This window comes from Heterodontus francisci, chromosome 5 (assembly GCF_036365525.1).
Source record: "Heterodontus francisci isolate sHetFra1 chromosome 5, sHetFra1.hap1, whole genome shotgun sequence".
Lineage (NCBI taxonomy): Eukaryota > Metazoa > Chordata > Chondrichthyes > Heterodontiformes > Heterodontidae > Heterodontus > Heterodontus francisci.
This window is the reverse complement of record NC_090375.1, coordinates 31,364,359-31,385,089: the sequence shown is the minus strand read 5'-3', so window position 1 is coordinate 31,385,089 and position 20,731 is coordinate 31,364,359. Positions and strand designations below refer to the sequence as shown.

General features: G+C 44.7%; 1 protein-coding gene across 5 annotated transcripts in view; it reads left to right on the top strand.

The window, feature by feature from the left end:
• The window catches only part of LOC137369795 (receptor-type tyrosine-protein phosphatase mu-like), a 991,520-nt gene that overhangs the window by 429,837 nt on the left and 540,952 nt on the right, over positions 1-20,731 (top strand). For all 5 annotated transcript variants that reach the window (XM_068031279.1, XM_068031278.1, XM_068031276.1 and 2 more), the window contains one exon: positions 15,306-15,599. In XM_068031279.1, coding sequence (XP_067887380.1) covers positions 15,306-15,599 — 294 coding nt within the window. The remainder of the gene's footprint in view (positions 1-15,305; positions 15,600-20,731) is intronic.

Here is a 20,731-nt window from a genome sequence, read left to right as displayed (position 1 = left end):
CTCCTGATCATCATTAGACTAGCTTTTAATTCCAGATTTTTTTTTTAATTAATTGAATTCAGATTCCAGCAGCTGCCATGGTGGGATTCGAACCCATGTCCCCAGAGCAATATCTTGGGTCTCTGGGTTACTAGTCTCGTGACAATATCAGTACGCTACCGCCTCCCCTAACCTCTCAGCGGCTTGAGGTCTTCTGCTTGTCTCAGCAGCGCCTGCCTCTCCCAGTGACACTGCTGAGGCTTCAGAGCTGCCAGCTGGCACCATCAGGAGACTGCCCACCATCCTTAATTGGACAGCGGGCCTGCAGACCGTCTATTAGGAGGCTGTCTGTTGGAAATTGCCGAGGCGGTCCCGCTGCCGGCCAGTGTGGCCCTGTGTCCCGCTTTTCACCACGACGTCAGGGTCCTAACGCCTGCGGTAAAATTCAGGCCAATGTTTCAGGTCTGTTACCTTTTATCAGATGCCGTCAGACTTGTCGAGTATTTCCAGCATTTTCTGGGTTTTTTTCAGATTTTCAGCAACTGCAGTATTTTGCATTTGTACCATTGTGGACTGGTTGTGCTTTGGAGCTCAGATTCTACCACACAGCTCCAGAGTGAAACCAGCCCACAAGGGTGACTTCTTATCAAACTTTAAATTGCATTACAGTTCCTCATTAAAAATTTGTTCTCAATCGGAGCCAACAAATACTAAGAACATTTTTTTTCCAAAACTCCTGACTGACTGAATTTTAAAAATAAATTCATCGAATGATCTGCAGTCTGTCACTTTGCACTGCCTGTTCTTGCTCCAGAATTTCCCCACATTGCTTGCATTAAAAGAAAGGTCAGAAAAAAAAATTGCATTTATCTAGCACCTGTCACAATCTCAGCATGTCCTAAGCAATTTACCACTAATGAAGTACTTTTGAAGTGTAGTCACTGTTGCAATGTAGGAAATCTGGCATCCAATTTGTGCACAGCAAGATTCCACAAACAGAATTGAGATACATGACAAGATACATCCACCTGAGAAGGCAGAAAACAGCACGAACGACTTGCATTTATATAGCGCCTTTTCTGCAGTAAAACATCCCAAGGTGCTTCACAGGAGTGTTTTCAGACAAAATTTGACACTGAGCCACATAAAGAGACATAAGGACTGGTGACCAAAAACTTGGTCAAAGCGGCAGGTTTTAAGGAACGTCTTGAAGGAGGAGAAAAAGGGAGAGAGAGAGATGGAGAGGCTCTTCTAAATTTCAATATTTAATTCAATTTAAGATGGGCCTTTGTTTTACGTCCCATCTGTAAGATGAAATTGAATGCACACTTAGGCTGTGCGAATTAAAAGCCATGCTGTTTTTCTCAGCATTGTGTTGTTACTGGGCCAGGGACTCGAGCTTTGCCAAGCCTGTCAGTGGGCCTTTGTGCTACCAGACAGAACTGGTTAATTGTACAGCTCTAGATTTCCCAAAGATTGAGTTCCTTGTAATTCTGGCCTTAATTCTGGCTTTTCTTTTGGAGTGTATCTGTCTGGCTGCCTGAGTTTGAACCACATATTTGTCATTAGGGAAATATTTATCAAGTATTTTTGGAACCATTAATCCATAATTTTTTTTTTAAATTGTGGAATTTGTATTTTGTGAGTTTTTCTAATATACATAGTAAATATATATATAAATGACTTGAGGCCAAAAATACATCCAGCAATTTGTGGAGAATTGAAGCGTGTAGTTTCTCTTCTTCCCACAAATTGCTTTTCTCGAAATGTGCTAATGGTGTGCACTATGAACTTGCCATTATTTTTTCAGCTATTTCTGAGCCAGTCTGGATTGAGACTGTTCCATCAGGGAGCCTCAGTCTGTTTACATCCCGTGTCATCGGGCTCTGACGCCAGGAATTCCTGCAGTCCTGGCCGTCAGAGGGAATCAGCTTAATTTTGGTAGAAGTGCATCCAGTGAAACCAAATGTACCATGCTGCCAAGTGGTGAGGGTGGTGGTGGGGCCTATCCAAATGTCCAGGCTGTGAATGCACCTGGACACCCTTGCTTCCAATGGAAAGGACTGCAATTACAAAGAATGCAATTTTAAATGCAACCCCCTTTATAGAGGCACTGGGGAGAGAACCAATACTTTCCTGGAATCTGAAGCATCCTACTGGACTTCCCAGTCTGTCTCCTATGGCGAGCAACCCAGATGGAATCGTTTACATTATAATTATCCATACAATACATAGATAGTGTAGAGTCAGCTTTTGGCTTGGAGGTCGCATTCACATATCTGAGTAAGTCAGTTTGAGCCCACTTCACATAACCCTGCTGTAAATGGTCTGTAAGTATTGGGTTGACAGCTTGCAGAGTACTCACATCTGGACAGAATGGCCACTAGCCCAGTGGTAGATTTCCAGCCTCTAAGGAGTGATCTGATTGAAGTTTTCAAGATATTAAGCGGAAGAGATGGGTAAGATTGGGAGAAACTATTTCTGCTAGTTAGGGACTCTAGGACTAGGGGTAACTGCCTAAAAATTAGAGGCAGACCTTTCAGGTGTGAAATTAGGAAACAGTTTTTCACTTAAAGAGTGGTAGAAATTTGGAACTCTCTTCCACAAATGGCAATTGGTACTAGATCAATTGTTAATTTTTAAACTGAGATTGATAGATTGTTGTTAGTCAAAGGTATTAAGGGATATGGGACATAGATGGGTATGTGGAGTTTGGTCGCAGATCAGCCATGATCTCATTAAATGGTGGAATAGGCTCGAGGGGTTAAATGGCCTATTCCTGTTCCCATGTTCCTTTGAATCAGAACAGACAGGTTTCAAACCCACTTCAGACAGCCTGGTAAATGGAACCCAGAGTGACAGTTGTCTTTACTGGATTGATTTCCAGAGGAGGTAATTGTGTCTGATAGGTGTGAGTGGTCCACCTACCCCATCTCAAAGGGTTCCCTAGCCTAGGTTGCAGTCCTGCTAGAAGAAGGTACTCCAACGATAAATAAAAAAACTCAAGTAAGGCAAAGAGAAACCATCTCAGCTACTCTTCCCTAGTAAGTGACTCCATAATCTCATAGAGGAGCCTTGAATTAGGACCCGACTTGGAGCAGAGCACATCGTATGCACAGACACAGATGATATACTTCAGAACAATGGACAAAGCACTTTGTTTGTTAGTACTTAAAGGGTTAAATATGCATTTTTTTTAATGTATAAAACACATTTTGTGCTAAAAACAAATTCATTATTGGAAGCAGTTAGTCAGAAAGAATCAAATGAGCTCTGTGTGCAATAGAGGTTGAGCAACATTTGTCATATGGTCCTTGCTTGGTTAAGTGCTGTGTTATCAATGTTATGCATTAAAACTGACTAAATACTCAGAAGAACAGCGGGACCTTATTTGTTAATTTGTTTAGTCATTGAATTCTTACATTTCAGCTGAAAGGTTAGAACTGGTCCTGGTTCTAATTTCCTTCATATGTTTAAAATGCATGGCTTGTCAGAAATGCAAAGTGGCTTGCTTCATGAATAAACAGTGCAGTTGGACCAATGAGGAAGAAAGCCACAGTTTAATAGATACATTCTATTTGTTTGACAGTTTGGCATATTACCAGCATTTGTTTTGTGCAAGAATAACTCTTGAAAAACAACCCGTTAACCTCTGCTGTCAGAGACAGTGTAAGGAGGAGATCTTGCTGTTTGGAAGAATTCCTAGTATAATGGAAAAGGCAGAGATTATAAAAGTCTATTCACATTCTTTTGTGTCAATTTTTTCTTAGAAGTAGTTGCCCTTCATTCCTGTCAGGTAACTAGTTTGAAATGACAATGTTATCTCTGACTAATTCAGCTTGTAAAATGTGATTTGTCAGTTTACTCATTTATTCGCTCATTATGGTCTGACTGTCTCGTAGTCACTGCGGATTGAATGAAAAGAAATTTGTAACGGCAGCTAGGATTGATCAGATGTATAGGAAATAAAGCAGATTAATTCGTTTTTGTTGTATGCCTTCCATTTAACAAATATTTTAAGAGTAATTGAAAGTCCTGAAGATTGCATGTAGAGGTACAGAATGTGTCAGATTGAGAAGGGAGCAGATTAATAGAACGATCAGCCTGCTTATCGGGTTCAAGGCAGTTAAAGTTAGGATCAACCTGTAAAGTCACGGATTAAGGAAAAACTTGTCGGGTCAGTCAAATAGGGGATGAGTAGAATACCATCTGTACTGTGGGTGACCTCAATTAATCCAGTCAGTCCAGCTGGAAGAATGATGAAGAAGATAGTTCACAATGTGGTCTATTATGACAGACATACTTGATAGATGCAAGGTGTTAGGTTACTAAACTGTGGAGTAAAGTGTCTACAGGTGCATATACACTACAGGTTTATTATAAATTGGTTGTCAATTGAACTGACACTAAAACAATGGCTTAGTGATTATTGGAGTGAGCACCGTGTATTGGATTTTTTTTTAACCTCACCTTCCAGATCATATTATTTTTGCATCACAAATGGCTGGAAATGCAATTGAATAATGACACAATGAGGTCAAAGCCGCAACTGAGACCTCATGATCCAATGGGCTACCTTATTAACCAATTAAATTTAACAGGAAACAAACAGAGGAATGAGAGAGAAGGGCACAGGGTGAATTAGAGCCAAATTAGATACAGAAGGATAAATAAAGAGAGGGAATGAAAGAGTAGATTAAGAGAGAGAAAAAGACAAAGGAAGTGTAAGAAAATAAATTTAAAAACCTCTAGGAACATCTTTTGTAATGTCAATGCACTGTATTGCCTGGTGTGAATAAAGTTCAGAAATTATCGTTTCATTTTTGACTTCCCAATACAATAACTACTCGGGTAAGCTGCTGAGTGTTTTTTGCTCCTTGCTGTCCCAAAAATCAGTTCACACATTCTTCAGCTCCCAAGCTGTCTCAAGCCACTGACTTGCAACAACGCACAACAGTCCACAATTCAACATGAATACGGTAAATTTGCTAAGGTTATGCTCCCGGCAGAGACCTTCACTTTTGAGGAATGTGGATCAGAGAACAGGGCTCAGAGGCCTGCATGCCAGATTCACGGCTGATTATCTGATGTAGGCTCCCATTTCTTTGAGGCTTTTTGTTGGACCACAGCCTGACAGAATTGACCCTTGTGTAGACAATCCCACTGTGCAGTTAGGGCTGCTCTTCTGATGGTCCAAGTATAATTTTGGGCCAAAGAAGAGAGAGCTTTACTGTGTACCTGCCCATATTATACCAGGTCTGGGAATGCTTGATGCAAACAATCTGTGCCAAAGCCAGAAAACTCCCCAACAGAGGTCCCTCACCTTGCTGAAGATAATAGTTCACCCCCAAAAATATAAATTTTAGCTTCTAAGCTAATTTCTGCACTAGTGTTACATGACTAAAATTAGTCCCGCTTGAGTTGTATAGAATAACAAAGACTTAAGAGTGGACGTCAAAATTTTAATGCAACTTAAAGACTTACACTGCTTGATCTTCATTGCTTCTGCTTACCGCATGTGGTCCTAAGTATATTACATGGAGATCAGAGTTCTAGGATTGTGGAATAAAGTGAGGATACTAACATTTGCTGGGATTTTATCCTGGTGACAGGGTCCCACAGAATCACAGCATCATTACAGTGCAGAAGGAGGCCATTTGACCCATCGTGACTGCACTGGATCTCCAAAAGATCAATTCACTCTTCCATTCCCTGCTTTGCCCCTCTATCCGACCCCCATTGGAACTTCAAGGCAGGCAGCCAGCCAATTAACTGCCCAGTGTTGTGGACGCCATCTTTTTAAGGGATGGGCTCCCCCCTCCAGAGCTGTTGGCCAATCGGAGGGCTGGCAGCTCTGTGGTACCAGCAGCTCCACTGGGAGCAATGGCCACTGCTGGTACTGCAGGAGGGCAGTTGACAATGCGTCAGAGACCTTAGGACGCAGGTAAGTTGGGTTGGGGTGGTCGGGGTCAGTCAGGCAGGCCCTGACGAGGGGGTGGGGGGATAATTGGTGAGGATTGGGGATGAGGTCTTGCCACAAGGGCGGCCGTCAGAGGCCGTTGCTGCCGGGGGCCTTTCAGGGGGCCATGGATTAACCCCAGAGGAGGGGACTCCCCTCCCCCTGAGCCCACTAGGAGGCTGCCAGGTCTCACCTAGCGGTGTCTCCATGTGGCAGTGAGCCATTCCGACTTCAGTAAAATCAGAGCGAAGGCAGGAAACTGCCTGTCAGTGGCCTAATTGGCCACTTAATCTCCTTAATTGGCCTGGGGTGAGAACGCTGTCCTCGGCATGGGGCCAGGACAATGTTGGGCATGCCGCCCTTTCCAATTTTGTGTGTTGCCCCCGGTCTCTGTTCCCTTCTCCATTGTCTCTGGTTCCCCTCAATGGTCAGTGGGTGATTGGCACTGTGTGGTATGGTGTGGTATAGTATGCAGCCAAACAAAACAGTGAGTCAGGCCGTGGGACCTTTGATGTGCTGAGCAAGGAGCACCAAATCCTTATTGATTTGTCCTCTAATCCAAGAATCAGAGCACATATCCATGATCAAACGTGAAAGCTTCCTGGTCTGTATGGCTTCATGGCACAGTGGCGCAGTGGTTAGCACCGCAGCCTCACAGCTCCAGTGACCCGGGTTCGATTCCGGGTACTGCCTGTGTGGAGTTTGCAAGTTCTCCCTGTGTCTGCGTGGGTTTTCTCCGGGTGCTCCGGTTTCCTCCCACAAGCCAAAAGACTTGCAGGTTGATAGGTAAATTGGCCATTATAAATTGTCACTAGTATAGGTAGGTGGTAGGGAAATATAGGGACAGGTGGGGATGTTTGGTAGGAATATGGGATTAGTGTAGGATTAGTATAAATGGGTGGTTGATGTTCGGCATAGACTCGGTGGGCCGAAGGGCCTGTTTCAGTGCTGTATCTCTAATCTAATCTAATGTAATTTAACTCTCTCCAAGTCCCATTCACCCATCACTCCTGTGCTCACTGACCTACACTGGCTCCTGGTCCAACAACACCCCAATTTTAAATCCTGTTTTCAAATCCCTCTATGCCTTCACCCCTCCCCCTCTCTGTAACCTCCTCCAGCCCTACAAGCCTTTGAGAATGCTGCATTCCCAAATCTGGCTTCTTGCACATCCCTGATTTCAATCGCTCCACCATTGGCAGCCGTCCCTTTAGCTGCCATGGCCCTAAACTCTGGAATTCCCGCCCTAAACCTCTCTACCTTCCCACCTCTCTCTCCTCCTTTAAGATGCTCTTTAAAACCTACCTCCTTGACTAAGCATTTGATCATTTGTTCTACTTATCTCCTCTGTGACTAGGTATCAAATTAGGTTTGTATTGATATTGCTCTTGTCAAATACCGTGGGACATTTTGTTATGTTAAATGTGCTATATAAATGTAAGTTGTAAGTTGTAACCACTCCAGTGGCAGTGAAACTTTGTAAATCCTGGTAATCCTTGTTCTTAAAAGACAAAAAAATTATGATTGTCATGGAAACCATTTTGCCTTGATGCTGCCCTCTCGTGGCAATGTGATTAAAACTCCTACTGTAACTTCAGCAAAAAGCCCTTCAAAACACTCCTGCAGGGGATGCACAGACGAAGTAGGCCCACGTCAGAGACGCCATCTATGACTCAGCAATAACCACCTTTGGCAAACGTGAGAAGCACAATGCAGACTGGTTTCAATCTCACTTTGAAGAGCTGGAACCTGTCATAGCCGCGAAGCGCACCGCACTGTTGAACTACAAGAAAGCCCCCAGCGAGTTAACATCCGTAGCACTTAAAGTAACCAGAAGCACTGCACAAAGAACAGCCAGGCGCTGTGCAAATGACTACTGGTAACACCTATGCAGTCGTGTTCAGCTGGCCTCCGACACTGGAAACATCAGAGGAATGTATGATGGCATTCAGAGAGCTTTTGGGCCAACCATCAAGAAGATCACCACCCCTCAAGTCTAAATCAGGGGAAATGATCACTGACCAACGCAAACAAATGGACCGCTGGGTGGAGCACAACCTAGAACTGTACTCCAGGGAAAATGTTGTCACAGATACCGCTCTCAATGCAGCCCAGTCTCTGCCAGTCATGGATGAGCTGGACGAACAGCCAAGAAAATCGGAACTCAGTGATGCCATTGATTCTCTAGCCAGTGGAAAAGCCCCTGGAAAGGACAGCATTACCCCAGAAATAATCAAGAGTGCCAAGCCTGCTATACTTTCAACACTCCATGAACTGCTTTGCCTGTGCTGGGATGAGGGAGCAGTACCACAGGACATGCGCGATGCCGATATCATCGCCCTCTATAAGAACAAGGGTGGCCGCGGTGACTGCAACAACTACCGTGGAATCTCCCTGCTCAGCATAGTGGGGAAAGTCTTCGCTCGAGTCATTTTAAACAAACTCCAGAAGCTGGCTGAGCGTGTCTACCCTGAGGCACAGTGTGGCTTTCGAGCAGAGAGATCCACCATTGACATGCTGTTCTCCCTTCGCGAGCTACATGAGAAATGCCGTGAACAACAGATGCCCCTCTACGTTGCTTTCATAGATCTCACCAAAGCCTTTGACCTCGTCAGCAGACGTGGTCTCTTCAGACTACTAGAAAAGATCGGATGTCCACCAAAGCTACTAAGTATCATCACCTCATTCCATGATAATATGAAAGGCACAATTCAGCATAGCGGCGCCTCATCAGACCCCTTTCCTATCCTGAGTGGCGTGAAACAGGGCTGTGTTCTCGCACCTACACAGTTTGGGATCTTCTTCTCACTGCTGCTCTCACATGCGTTCAAGTCTTCAGAAGAAGAATTTTCCTCCACACAAGATCAGATGGCAGGTTCTTCAACCTTGCCCATCTTAGAGCGAAGACCAAAGTACGGAAAGTCCTCATCAGGGAACTCCTCTTTGCTGACGATGCTGCACTAACATCCCACACAAGAATGTCTGCAGAGACTCATCGACAGGATTGCGGCTGCCTGCAACAAATTTGGCCGAACTATCAGCCCCAAGAAAACGAACATCATGGAACAGGACGTCAGAAATGCTCCATCCATCAATATTAGTGACCATGCTCTGCAAGTGGTTCAAGAGTTCACCTACCTAGGCTCAACTATCACCAGTAACCTGTCTCTCGATGCAGAATTAAACAAGCGCATGGGAAAGGCGTCCGCTGCTATGTCCAGACTGGCCAAGAGGGTGTGGGAAAATGGCGCACTAATATGGAACAGAAAGGTTCGCATGTTTCAAGCCTGTATCCTCAGTACCTTGCTCTATGGCAGCGAGGCCTGGACAACATATGTCAGCCAAGAGCAACGTCTCAGCTCGTTCCATCTTTGCTGCCTCCGGAGAATCCTTGGCATCAGGTGGCAGGACCGTATCTCCAACACAGAAGTCCTCAAGGCGGCCAACATCCCTAGCATATGCACCCTACTGAGTCAGCGGCGCTTGAGATGGCTTGGCCATGTGAGCCGCATGGAAGATGGCAGGATCCCCAAGGACGCATTGTACAGCGAGCTCGTCACTGGTATCAGACCCACCAGCCGTCCATGTCTCTGCTTTAAAGACGTCTGCAAATGCGACATGAAGTCCTGTGACATTGACCACAAGTCGTGGGAGTCAGTTGCCAGTGATGGCCAGAGCTGGCGGGCAGCCATAAAGGCGGGGCTGAAGAGTGGCGAATCGAAGAGTCTTAGCTGTTGGCAGGAAAAAAGACAGAAGTGCAAGGAGAGAGCCAACTGTGTAACAGCCCCAACAACCAATTTTATCTGCAGCACCTGTGGAAGAGTCTGTCACTCTAGAATTGGCCTTTATAACCACTCCAGGCGCTGCTTCACAAATCACTGACCACCTCCAGGCGCTTACCCATTGTCTCTCGAGGCAAAGAGGCCAAAGAAGAAAAAGAACTTCAGCAGAATAAATGTAACAAAATACTTTGTTCCATTGCACCTTTATTCATCTGTGCAAGTTCATAATGGGCCAGAATATTATTGTCAAGTTAATGATGAGGCGAATGGTGCACACTGTTATTTATGTGCAAATCGCAAAGCAGCTTCAGGTGAGGGCAGTTTGTCCTGTTCACTCAGGTCCCAAATGCCTGTAGAAAGCTCCGCGCTGTATCTATTTCCCACTTGCATTGCAAAGTTTCATGGAAATGAAACATGCAAAGGCTGTTCATTCACCAGCCACAGTAAATTCTGGCCCATTGTGTTGGAGAGAATAATGATTGTATGGAATGAGCATCTGCAATAGAAATAATTTAATTTGATACCTCAGAACTAAAAAAAAAGCAATACTTCAATTTGAATGTTACAGAAGAAAAAAGTAAGATGAAATATCTACGCTAGTGTACACAGCAGAAAGTGACATTGGTGGTAACATTACTAAATGCATCAATAATGTGACCACGACATCTTGGAACTCCCTTCCGAACAGCACTGTGGGTGTACATACCCCACATGGACTGCAGTGGTTCAAGAAGGCCTTCTCAAGGGCAATTAGGGACGGGCAATAAATGCTGGCCTAACCAGCGATGCCCACATCCCATGAAGCAATAAAAAAAATTGAATATATTCTTTCCGAATTTCAGAATATCCTTAACCTAATCTAGCACCACTGTCTTCATCTCCCAGTCTAGGTTTTACTTTTCTTATGGTTCTGTCATGCTCAATTGTCTCTTACTCCTCAATACGCTTCTTTTTTTTGCTTTCCATCCCCCCACTTCCCAGTCTCATTCATTCTCTCCGCTTTCTGCTCTGTGTGTCTGTGTACCTATCTATTTTTCTCTATCCTGGTCTCCTCTAGCCATTCTGTCTCACACAGGTTTTCAGGACTGCCTGCTGTGAATAGTTGGATCCTTTACTAGCCATGATCACTTCATCTCATGTGACCTACTGGAGCATATTTGGGATGGAGGAATAAATTTTACATGCAATCCTAACTTTATACTGTGAAATGAACTGCATGAGCAGTGTCTTCATAATTATATTTTGTGGTATTGTGAGTTACTTGGCACAGCAGTATCTTAATTAGCATTGCAACACTGGTTTATAATGTGGCTAATATTAACCTGAACAATTGGGAAATTAAGAGTATTTTAGCAATGATCCTACGTGCAGATTTTAACTGGTTATATTCTATAGACAAGATTATTTTAGGCCAATGTTACATTAGCGTTCCAGCATTTTTCCTTCTATTTTTAATAAAGTTTGATATGACTACATCGCCCAGAGAATAAATCTATGACTTTCAATATTAATAGTGCAAAAAATGTAATTATTTCAAAACCTCTCTTCTCAAGGCTATTAAAATCCCGAAGTCACGGAAGGGATAGGTAATAACTTATTTTCATTAACAGCAACTTTCTCACTTGTGGCAAAATGGAAAGTTGCATTAATCTGTGTTGTTAGACTGTAGTCCTCGTTATTTGTAGAAAAGAAGCTGAATTTAGTTCATATATAAAAACACTTACATTAAGCAGCCAGCATCAGACATCAGTGTCAGTGCTTTTTTTAACTGCTCAATGGATAGGTCAACTTGTTTCAAAGCAAAGTGAGGCAAGGTTTCATAGCTGTGCAAGTAGCATTGTTATCCTCTTTTAATAGAATGCCAGCTCCTGTGCCAGACAAATGACTCGAGCTCACCTTTCTTGCAAGTAGACCACTTTACAAATCAAAGCCTAGCCCCCAGGGGTTGGAAGCTAATAAAACACAGTCTATTTCAAATTGTTGCAACATTCAGAATTAATTGATGTAACTGTTAACATCTGCAGGCTTTTCCACAGGACCTGATTTGCATCCTAAGAGCTAGTCCAACACCATTGGATTTCTTGGATGATTGGACTGAGAAAGCAATCCCTTGCCTTCTATAGATCATATTAAATGATTGTCAAAGAATCGTGAGAATATTTACTTGGTCTGCTTTCAGTTTCTGTGCTGAAACAATTTAGTATTCACTTTTGGAAAAAAAAGAAAAATAATTATTTCAGAGCTCAACTGTATTAAAATAACTTTAATTTTTTTTTATTCATTCACGGGATGTGGGCGTCGCTGGCCAGGCCAGCATTTATTGCACATCCCTAATTGCCCTTGAGAAGGTGGTGGTGAGCTCCCTTCTTGAACTGCTGCAGTCCATGTGGGGTAGGTACACCCACAGTGCTGTTAGGAAGGGAGTTCCAGGATTTTGACCCAGCGACAGTGAAAGAACGGCGATATAGCTCCAAGTCAGGATGGTGTGTGACTTGGAGGGGAACTTGCAGGTGGTGGTGTTCCCATGTATTTGCTGCCCTTGTCCTTCTAGTTGGTAGAGGTCGCGGGTTTGGAAGGTGCTGTCTAAGGAGCCTTGGTGCATTGCTGCAGTGCATCTTGTAGATGGTACACACTGCTGCCACTGTAAGTACCTAGCAGCCACTCGGAGTACATTCTCAAGTTATTTGTCGCATTTTAGTATTACAGCAGCATTAGTTCACAACATGGGTGAAATTTATCTTCATTCAAAGTCAATGAGGTCTACAGAGTTTAAAATTCTCCACTATTCCCAATTCATGGTATCAGGAAGGATTCAGCTTCCTTTCCTGTGCTCAGACAGGTTTAAAATTCCATTATTATTATTTCCCTTAATGAGGTCTGGGAGGTTTAAATGTCTACTACTATTATTCCCATTAATGGGAGTTGGTAGTTGTAAATCATATTTTTGGTTCTACAATGTATTCCTTCTCATTATTAGTTCTGGGATGAGCACGTTCACATTATTCATTCTGAGAATACACCTTCCATTATTGGTTCTGAGAGGTATGCATTTTCTTTGTCAGTTCCCTTGACACTTAGGGCAGGATTTTCCCCTGGGTCTTGGGACCCTGACACCGAGCCTGCACTTGCCAGGAGCCAGACCTAGCTAGCTGTCTTGGCGCTCGCCTTCCTATTCAAGATGGTGGGTGAGCTCCTGATGCTGCCGACCCAATCAGAGGGTCAGCAGCTCTAAAGCTTCGGCAGCCCCTTTGAGAGAGGTGGGCACTGTCGGGGTAGGTAGTAGACCAAGAGGGAACCTCAAAATGGAGACACCCTTGGAGCCATCAAAATAAATAATTATTGAAGAGGGCAGATGGCATTAGGCCCTCCGATTGGAGGAGAAAGCCCTCTGCTTGGATTATTGGGGCCATGTGGGCTAATGCCCATAGCCCCCTCTTTGGGCGATGGAGCCTCTAGCTCTGAAGCCCCCCTCCCACACCGACCCCCCCACCTGCTGCAGGGAGGCCATTTCCATTAAGCTGGTGGCCTCCCAATGGGGCTGGGAGTTGCTCTGCCATCGGCAACATGCTGGTGGGCTTTCTAAACTGTCTCTAGTTGGGGCCTTATTTATTTATATTGGCTCAACTGATCTGTAGCTCCCCCCATCCCCCAACCCAGCAAATATCCCTGGTGGTGGGATTGCATCAGGGAGCCATCCCAGATAGCTCCCCACTATTTTCCCAGACCCCCTACCTCCAAGCCCGCCACCGTGGGGCCTGGAACATTGTGCCCTTAAATGTCCATTCTTGATTCAGGGAACCTATTGTCCCATTTGTGTTTTTTGGAGGAGTATATTTCCATTACTGGCCTTGGTTTAATATCCCATTTGAAATATGGCACCTCTGACAATGCAGCAGTACCTCAGCACCACACTGAAGTTTTAGTCTAGATTATGTGCTCATGTCCTGTTGTGGAGCTTGAGTGTCATCCCAAATATTTTGCTTTTCATTCCAAAAGGCAAGTGAGAGCTAGTCACAATGATTGAAGTCTGACTCCTTGTGTGACCCTTTCTGTTACACAAGTTGGAATGCCTTCCATTTTGGATTGTAAGTGCCACCATTATCCTGAAGGAGCTAACAGGATTTCTGTAATAAGCACTGAAGTATATATTGACAGGGAGAAAAAAGTACAATGATTTAGGATACAATTTGGGATTAATAATTGACAAATCTATTTTTGAATAGTGATGGAGCAGGACACTATTAGGTTAGATGTAGCTGGTCTGATTAGTAAGTTTGCGGACGACACAAAGGTTGGAGGAGTTGCGGGTAATGATGAGGATTGTCAGAGGATACAGCAGGATATAGATCGGTTGGAGACTTGGGCGGAGAAATGGCAGATGGAGTTTAATCCGGACAAATGTCAGGTAATGCATTTTGGAAGGTCTAATGCAGGTGGGAGGTATACAGTAAATGGCAGAACCCTTAGGAGTATTGACAGGCAGAGTGATCTGGGCGTACAGGTCCACAGGTCACTGAAAGTGGCAACGCAGGTGGATAAGGTAGTCAAGAAGGCATACGGCATGCTTGCCTTCATCGGTCGGGGCATAGAGTATAAAAATTGGCAAGTCATGTTGCAGCTATACAGAACCTTAGTTAGGCCACACTTAGAATATTGCGTGCAATTCTGGTCGCCACACAACCAGAAGGACGTGGAGGCTTTGGAGAGGGTACAGAGGAGGTTTACCAGGATGTTGCCTGGTCTGGAGGACATTAGCTATGAGGAGAGGTTGGAAAAACTCGGATTGTTTTCACTGGAACGACGGAGGTGGAGGGGTGACATGATAGAGGTTTACAAAGTTATGAGGGGCATGGACAGAGTGGATAGTCAGAAGCTTTTTCCCAGGGTGGAAGAGTCAGTTACTAGGGGACATAGGTTTAAGGTGAGAGGGGCAAAGTTTAGAGGGGATTTGCGAGGCAAGTTCTTTACACAGAGGGTGGTGAGTGCCTGGAACTTGCTGCCGGGGGAGGTGGTGGAAGCAGACACGATAGCGACGTTTAAGAGACATCTTGACAAATACATGAATAGGAAGGGAATAGAGGGATGTGGGCCCCGGAAGTGCAGAATGTGTTAGTTTAGGCAGGCATCAAAATCGGCGCAGGCTTGGAGGGCCGAATGGCCTGTTCCTGTGCTGTACTGTTCTTTAATAAAAACAAGAAATGCTGGAACCACTCAGCAGGTCTGGCAGCATCTGTGGAAAGAGAAGCAGAGTTAACATTTCGGGTCAGTGACCCTTCATTGTTCTTTGTACTATATAGAATAAGGGGGCATGAGGCCAATCAAGTAATGTTCAGGTTGTGCCATGCTGAGTTTTCAAGAAAGTGATTGTAAGAATGAGAAAAGGATATAAACGGGGAAAAAGGAACAAAGTGAAGAAAGAGTCTTAACAGCCACTTTAAAACATTCTTGCAGGGCTTAGCCCTGTCTATTAGATAAGGTACAGCCCAAGAGATCAAAGAAGATTGACCACTTATTAATTCCATATATGTACTCTCATATGTGATACATGGATATATAATTAAAGTTGTTCAACCTTAATTTCACAGATCCACCTACTCCGATAGCTCCTCCTCAGCTTAATTCTGTTGGTGCTACATACTTATGGATCCAGCTTAATGCAAATTCCATTAGTGGGGATGGTCCGATCATCCAACGGGATATCGACTACCGCAGCACAACTGGGAGTTGGACGGACATACAACCAGTAGACAGCCATCAGTACAAAATCGGGCATTTGGATCCTGACACAGAGTATGAAATTCGAGTGCTTCTCACAAGACCTGGGGAAGGCGGAAGGGGAGCTCCTGGCCCACCCCTGATCATGAGAACAAAGTGTGGAGGTAAGACCAGAGGAAAAACTTGAAATTTGATTATGAATTTGACAGTTAAATGAGGAAAATGTAACATCATATTGCAACAATAACTCCTTGGTTCTTACATTCGGTCAAGATCGATCATCTGATTTCAAACTAATACGCTATAAATACTTTCATTAAATCCTTTATGTTGCTCAATATTTAAGACACCACATGGTGTAGCATTGAATGATACAGTCTGAGTGTCTGAGGTTTAATTAAATAGTGGTCACAGGTGGAAATACTGAGGTTGGCATCACTACTGTCGTGCTAATATTCTGCCTGGAAAATGTAATCCAAACAAACAAACTACGGCTCCTCAGTTTTGCGGCTGATCAGAATAACAACAGTACATAACTGTATAAGACATTGAGCAGCCGTTTAGCTAAAAACAGATATCAGTCTTCTGCCTTTTTATAGGCAGATGTACTTATCAGTTGCCCAGGTAATCAATGAGGTATAGAAAATAAGTGTTTTATTATTTTCCCAAATCTGGATAAATTGCTGAAGTGTGTACAATGTGACTGGATCCATATATACAATGCTGTATAACACGGAATATAGGAACAAGAGTAGGCCATTTTAGACACACAGAAAAATTTATGACAGAAAAGGAGGCCATTCGGCCCATTGTTTCATGCCAGCTGAAAAGGAGTTATCCAGTCTAATCCTACCTTCCAGCTCTTGGTCCGTAACCCTGTAGGTTACAGCACCACTAGTGCATATCCACATGTTTTTTTAAATGCAGTGAGGGTTTCTGTCTCTACCACCCTTTCAGGCACTTAGCCCCTTCAGCCTATTCCACCATTCAATGAGATCATGGCTGATCTGTGACCTGACTCAAAAGGGGCATTCGCCCCTTATCGCTTAATAGCTTTGGTTAACAAAAATCTATCAAGCTTAGATTTAAAATTAACAATTGATCTGGCATCAATTGCCATTTGCAGCAGAGAGTTCCAAACTTTTACCATCCTTTGTGTGTAGAAATGTTTCCTAATTTCACTCTTGAAAGGTCGAGCTCTAATTTTTACACTATCCCCCTGTTACGACCAGGTGAGAAATGGGTCTAGGGGTTCCCTCTCAGTCTTCACCTGTTCTTACTGTAACAGGGTTTAATTTTAAATACACCAGGCTGGATTTTATCACAGGTGGACTGGACTTCGCCACCGACGTAAAAGTCGGTGGAGAACCCACTTCCGCCTAGCCCAGGGATCCGACCCGCATTTTACGGGTCCCCCGGCTTTAATTGTCCCGCGGCGGGACATCCACCTGCTTAAGGGAGGAAGTCCCGCCTCAGTGAGCTGCCGGCAGCTCTTAGTCCCAGCAGCGCCACCAGGAGCAGTGGCCACTGCTAGGACTGCAACCCAGCCGACGCCAGAAGGGGGTGTGATTGGTCGTGGCGGCGAGGCAAGGGTAGTTGTTTTGGGGGGAGGGGAGGCACCCCCACCCTCCCCGGCACATATAAAGGCCGGCAGCTATTGCTGTGTGGCCTTTCACAGCCCCAAACCGCCCCCCACCCCCCCTTCCGCTTGCCATGGGTAAAATACCAGTGGAGGCAGGTGAGGACCCTTAAGTGGCTGTTACATGACCATTTAAGGGCCTTGATTGGCCTCGGGCGGGCGGGCTATTCCCCCCCCCCCCCACCCACCCCTGCCTGACCGCTATAAAGTTGGCCGGAGGAGCGGGACAGGAAGGTCTCCAGGAGCCTCCCATTCAATCTTACACTGCCCCCACGCCAGCATCCCACCTTCTGGGGCAGAGTAAAATTCAGCCCACTGTGTTTTTAGCTCCTCCTTGGTGAATCCTTGTTCACTGCTTTCCAGTTAGAAGGCAAAGAAGCCAGCACAAACAGGTTTTCTTAGGTTTAAAGGTTGAAATTTATTAAACTTAAACTCTAATTCGGTTAAAGCCTATGGATACACGACGCACCCATGCTACCATGCATACGTGATACACACATGCAGACAGAGACAGAAAAGAACAGAAGAAAAAGTAGAGAAGTTTGAGGCACTATCTGAAGAGGGTTTTTGTTTCGGTTTTTCAAGCTCACTGTCGAGTCCCTGGTTGTAGGTAGATCTTGCTCTTCGTTGGGGCCAAGTATTCTTCTTAAACCTTGTTCGCTGTAGGTGACCTTTCTTTCTTGGGGTTCATGTGTCTTCAGTGGATTTAGAGTTCCATGAGAAAGAGATGGGAGCAAACAGGAGAGGCTATGACGAGCCAGCCAGGAGAGGTCTTTTCAGTCCAGGAGCAAAGAGCAGTCTCTCTTTTCAAAACTCTTTGTAGAATTCAGAAAAACAAAGCAAGCTAGCCACGTGACCAGCTGGTCTGACCATGTCTGTTTGTGGATTTGGCCATCCCAGCAGTCATTCTGAAATTTGAGCTCCCTCACCTTCAATATCTGGTGCTCAAAGTTCATTGTGGGTTAAATTGTATAAGGGAAGTAATCTCTTTGCCTCCCCAAGCACTGTCTGTTAATATGTAAATGTCTTTCCAGTCAAGGGTGATTTTTTTTTAAACAAGTCCTTTCTTCACTTCAAGAACAGTTTTCAAATAGATGTTCATATGACAAAATTAATGTACCTCATTCTTGGCAGGTGGGGGGTCTGCATGACACCACCCTAGTCCTAGACTCCCCAGCCAATGTAAACAGTTCTCTCTATCTCTTCCCCTTAATATTGTGAAAACTTTGATCAAATCAACTCTTAACCTTCTAAATTCCAGGAATACAACTCTAGTTTATGTAATCTCTCTTTGTAATTTAACCCCTGGTTAAAGTCCAGGTATCATTCTGATAAATCTAAGCTGCACTCCCTCCAAGGCCAATATATCCTTCCTAAAGGAAGGTCTACATGGCTAGATCTATATATGCAAAGTCATGCCATATGGCTGGCTCTGTGTAGACTGTGCTGTACAGAATGCCTGGCTCTGCGTATTCAGTACAGTACAGGATGACTGGCTTTGTGTAGACAGTGCTGTATAGGATGGCTGGCTGTGCGCAGGAAGTGCTGTATAGGATGACTGGCTCTATGCAGACAGTGCTGTACAGGATGACTGGCACTGTGCAGACAGTGCTGTACAGGATGGCTGGCTCTATGCAAATAGTGCTGTATAGGATGGCTGGCTCTATGCAGACAGTGCTGTACAGGATGACTGGCACTGTGCAGACAGTGCTGTACAGGATGGCTGGCTCTATGCAGATAGTGCTGTATAGGATGGCTGGCTCTATGCAGACAGTGCTGTACAGGATGACTGGCTCTATGCAGACAGTGCTGTACAGGATGACTGGCTCTGTGCAGACAGTGCCGTACAGGATGACTGGCTCTGTGTAGACAGTGCTGTACAGGATGGCTGGCTCTATGCAGATAGTGCTGTATAGGATGGCTGGCTCTATGCAGACAGTGCCGTACAGGATGACTGGCTCTATGCAGACAGTGCTGTACAGGATGACTGGCTCTATGCAGACAGTGCTGTACAGGATGACTGGCTCTGTGCAGACAGTGCCGTACAGGATGACTGGCTCTATGCAGACAGTGCTGTACAGGATGGCTGGCTCTATGCAGACAGTGCCGTACAGGATGACTGGCTCTGCGCAGGAAGTGCTGTACAGGATGGCTGGCTCTATGCAGATAGTGCTGTATAGGATGACTGACTCTCCGCAGACGGTGCTGTACAGGATGACTGGCTCTGTGCAGACAGTGCCGTACAGGATGACTGGCTCTGCGTATTCAGTCCAGTACAGGATGACTGGCTCTGTGCAGACTGTGCTGTACAGGATGACTGGCTCTGTGCAGACAGTGCCGTACAGGATGGCTGGCTCTATGCAGATAGTGCTGTATAGGATGACTGACTCTGCGCAGACGGTGCTGTACAGGATGACTGGCTCTGCGTATTCAGTCCAGTACAGGATGACTGGCTCTGTGTAGACTGTGCTGTACAGAATGACTGGCTCTGCGTATTCAGTACAGTACAGGATGACTGGCTCTGTGTAGACTGTGCTGTACAGGATGACTGACTCTGTGCAGACTGTGCTGTACAGGATGACTGACTCTGTGCAGACTGTGCTGTACAGAATGACTGGCTCTGCGTATTCAGTACAGTACAGGATGACTGGCTCTGTGCAGACAGTGCTGTACAGGATGGCTGGCTCTATGCAAACAGTACTGTACAGGATAACTGGCTCTGTGCAGACAGTGCTGTACAGGATGACTTGCTCTGCACAGACAGTGCTGTACAGGATGACCATGGCTGTCTCCGTGTAGACAATGTTGTACAATATTAGCTAGGTCTATGTATACAGTGTTGTAAACACTGCTGGCTTCATATATGCAATGTTGAAAATCATATATGGCTCCATTTATACAATGCTGTGCAACATGGCTAGCTCCATATGCATGGTGCTTTGCAAGAATGCTGGCTTTGTACATGCTACGCTGAGCAACAATACTTACTTCCTTTATACAGTGATGTACAACACAAGTCACTCCATTAAACAGCTAATTATTTAATTTGCAATGAATTCATTTGGATACTTTAATTATTCATACATTCTTATTCAGCAGTGCCCTAAGGAACATACTTACTTATTAGTCAAATCTACAGTGCCCTATTACATTGAGTTCAGCCATTTCATTGTTGACATTTAAAATATTTACTCAACAATGATGCTAATATGATGTGCCTATGAGAGACTTCAGTATTGTGAGTACTCAAGCGGGCAATCTTTGCAGGACTGGTGCTGCTGCTGATCATTCAGTATCTAGTGATGTGACTGGGCAAGCTAGTGTCACAGAATCATTGATTAGCATTGACTGTATGAGGTGACAGTAAAAGACGCTATGATCGGCTTCAGGTGCTGTGGACTAGTGATTGGGGGAAAAGTTAGCCAATATTTGTGCCATTGATTGTAGTGTGGAATGGGATCAGCCTGAGCTGTGATGAAATCACAACTGAGATTCACAGGTGAAGCAGGGCCACTTTGTAAAGGTTCCGGAAAGGGCTTGATACCATTGGAACTGCACCACAGCAAATGGTCAGCCGTTTCAGTGGAAGTGGGATAAATTATGGGGGAAATGTCAAAAACGTGGCATAAAATGCTGACTGTGCACACAAGGAAGATC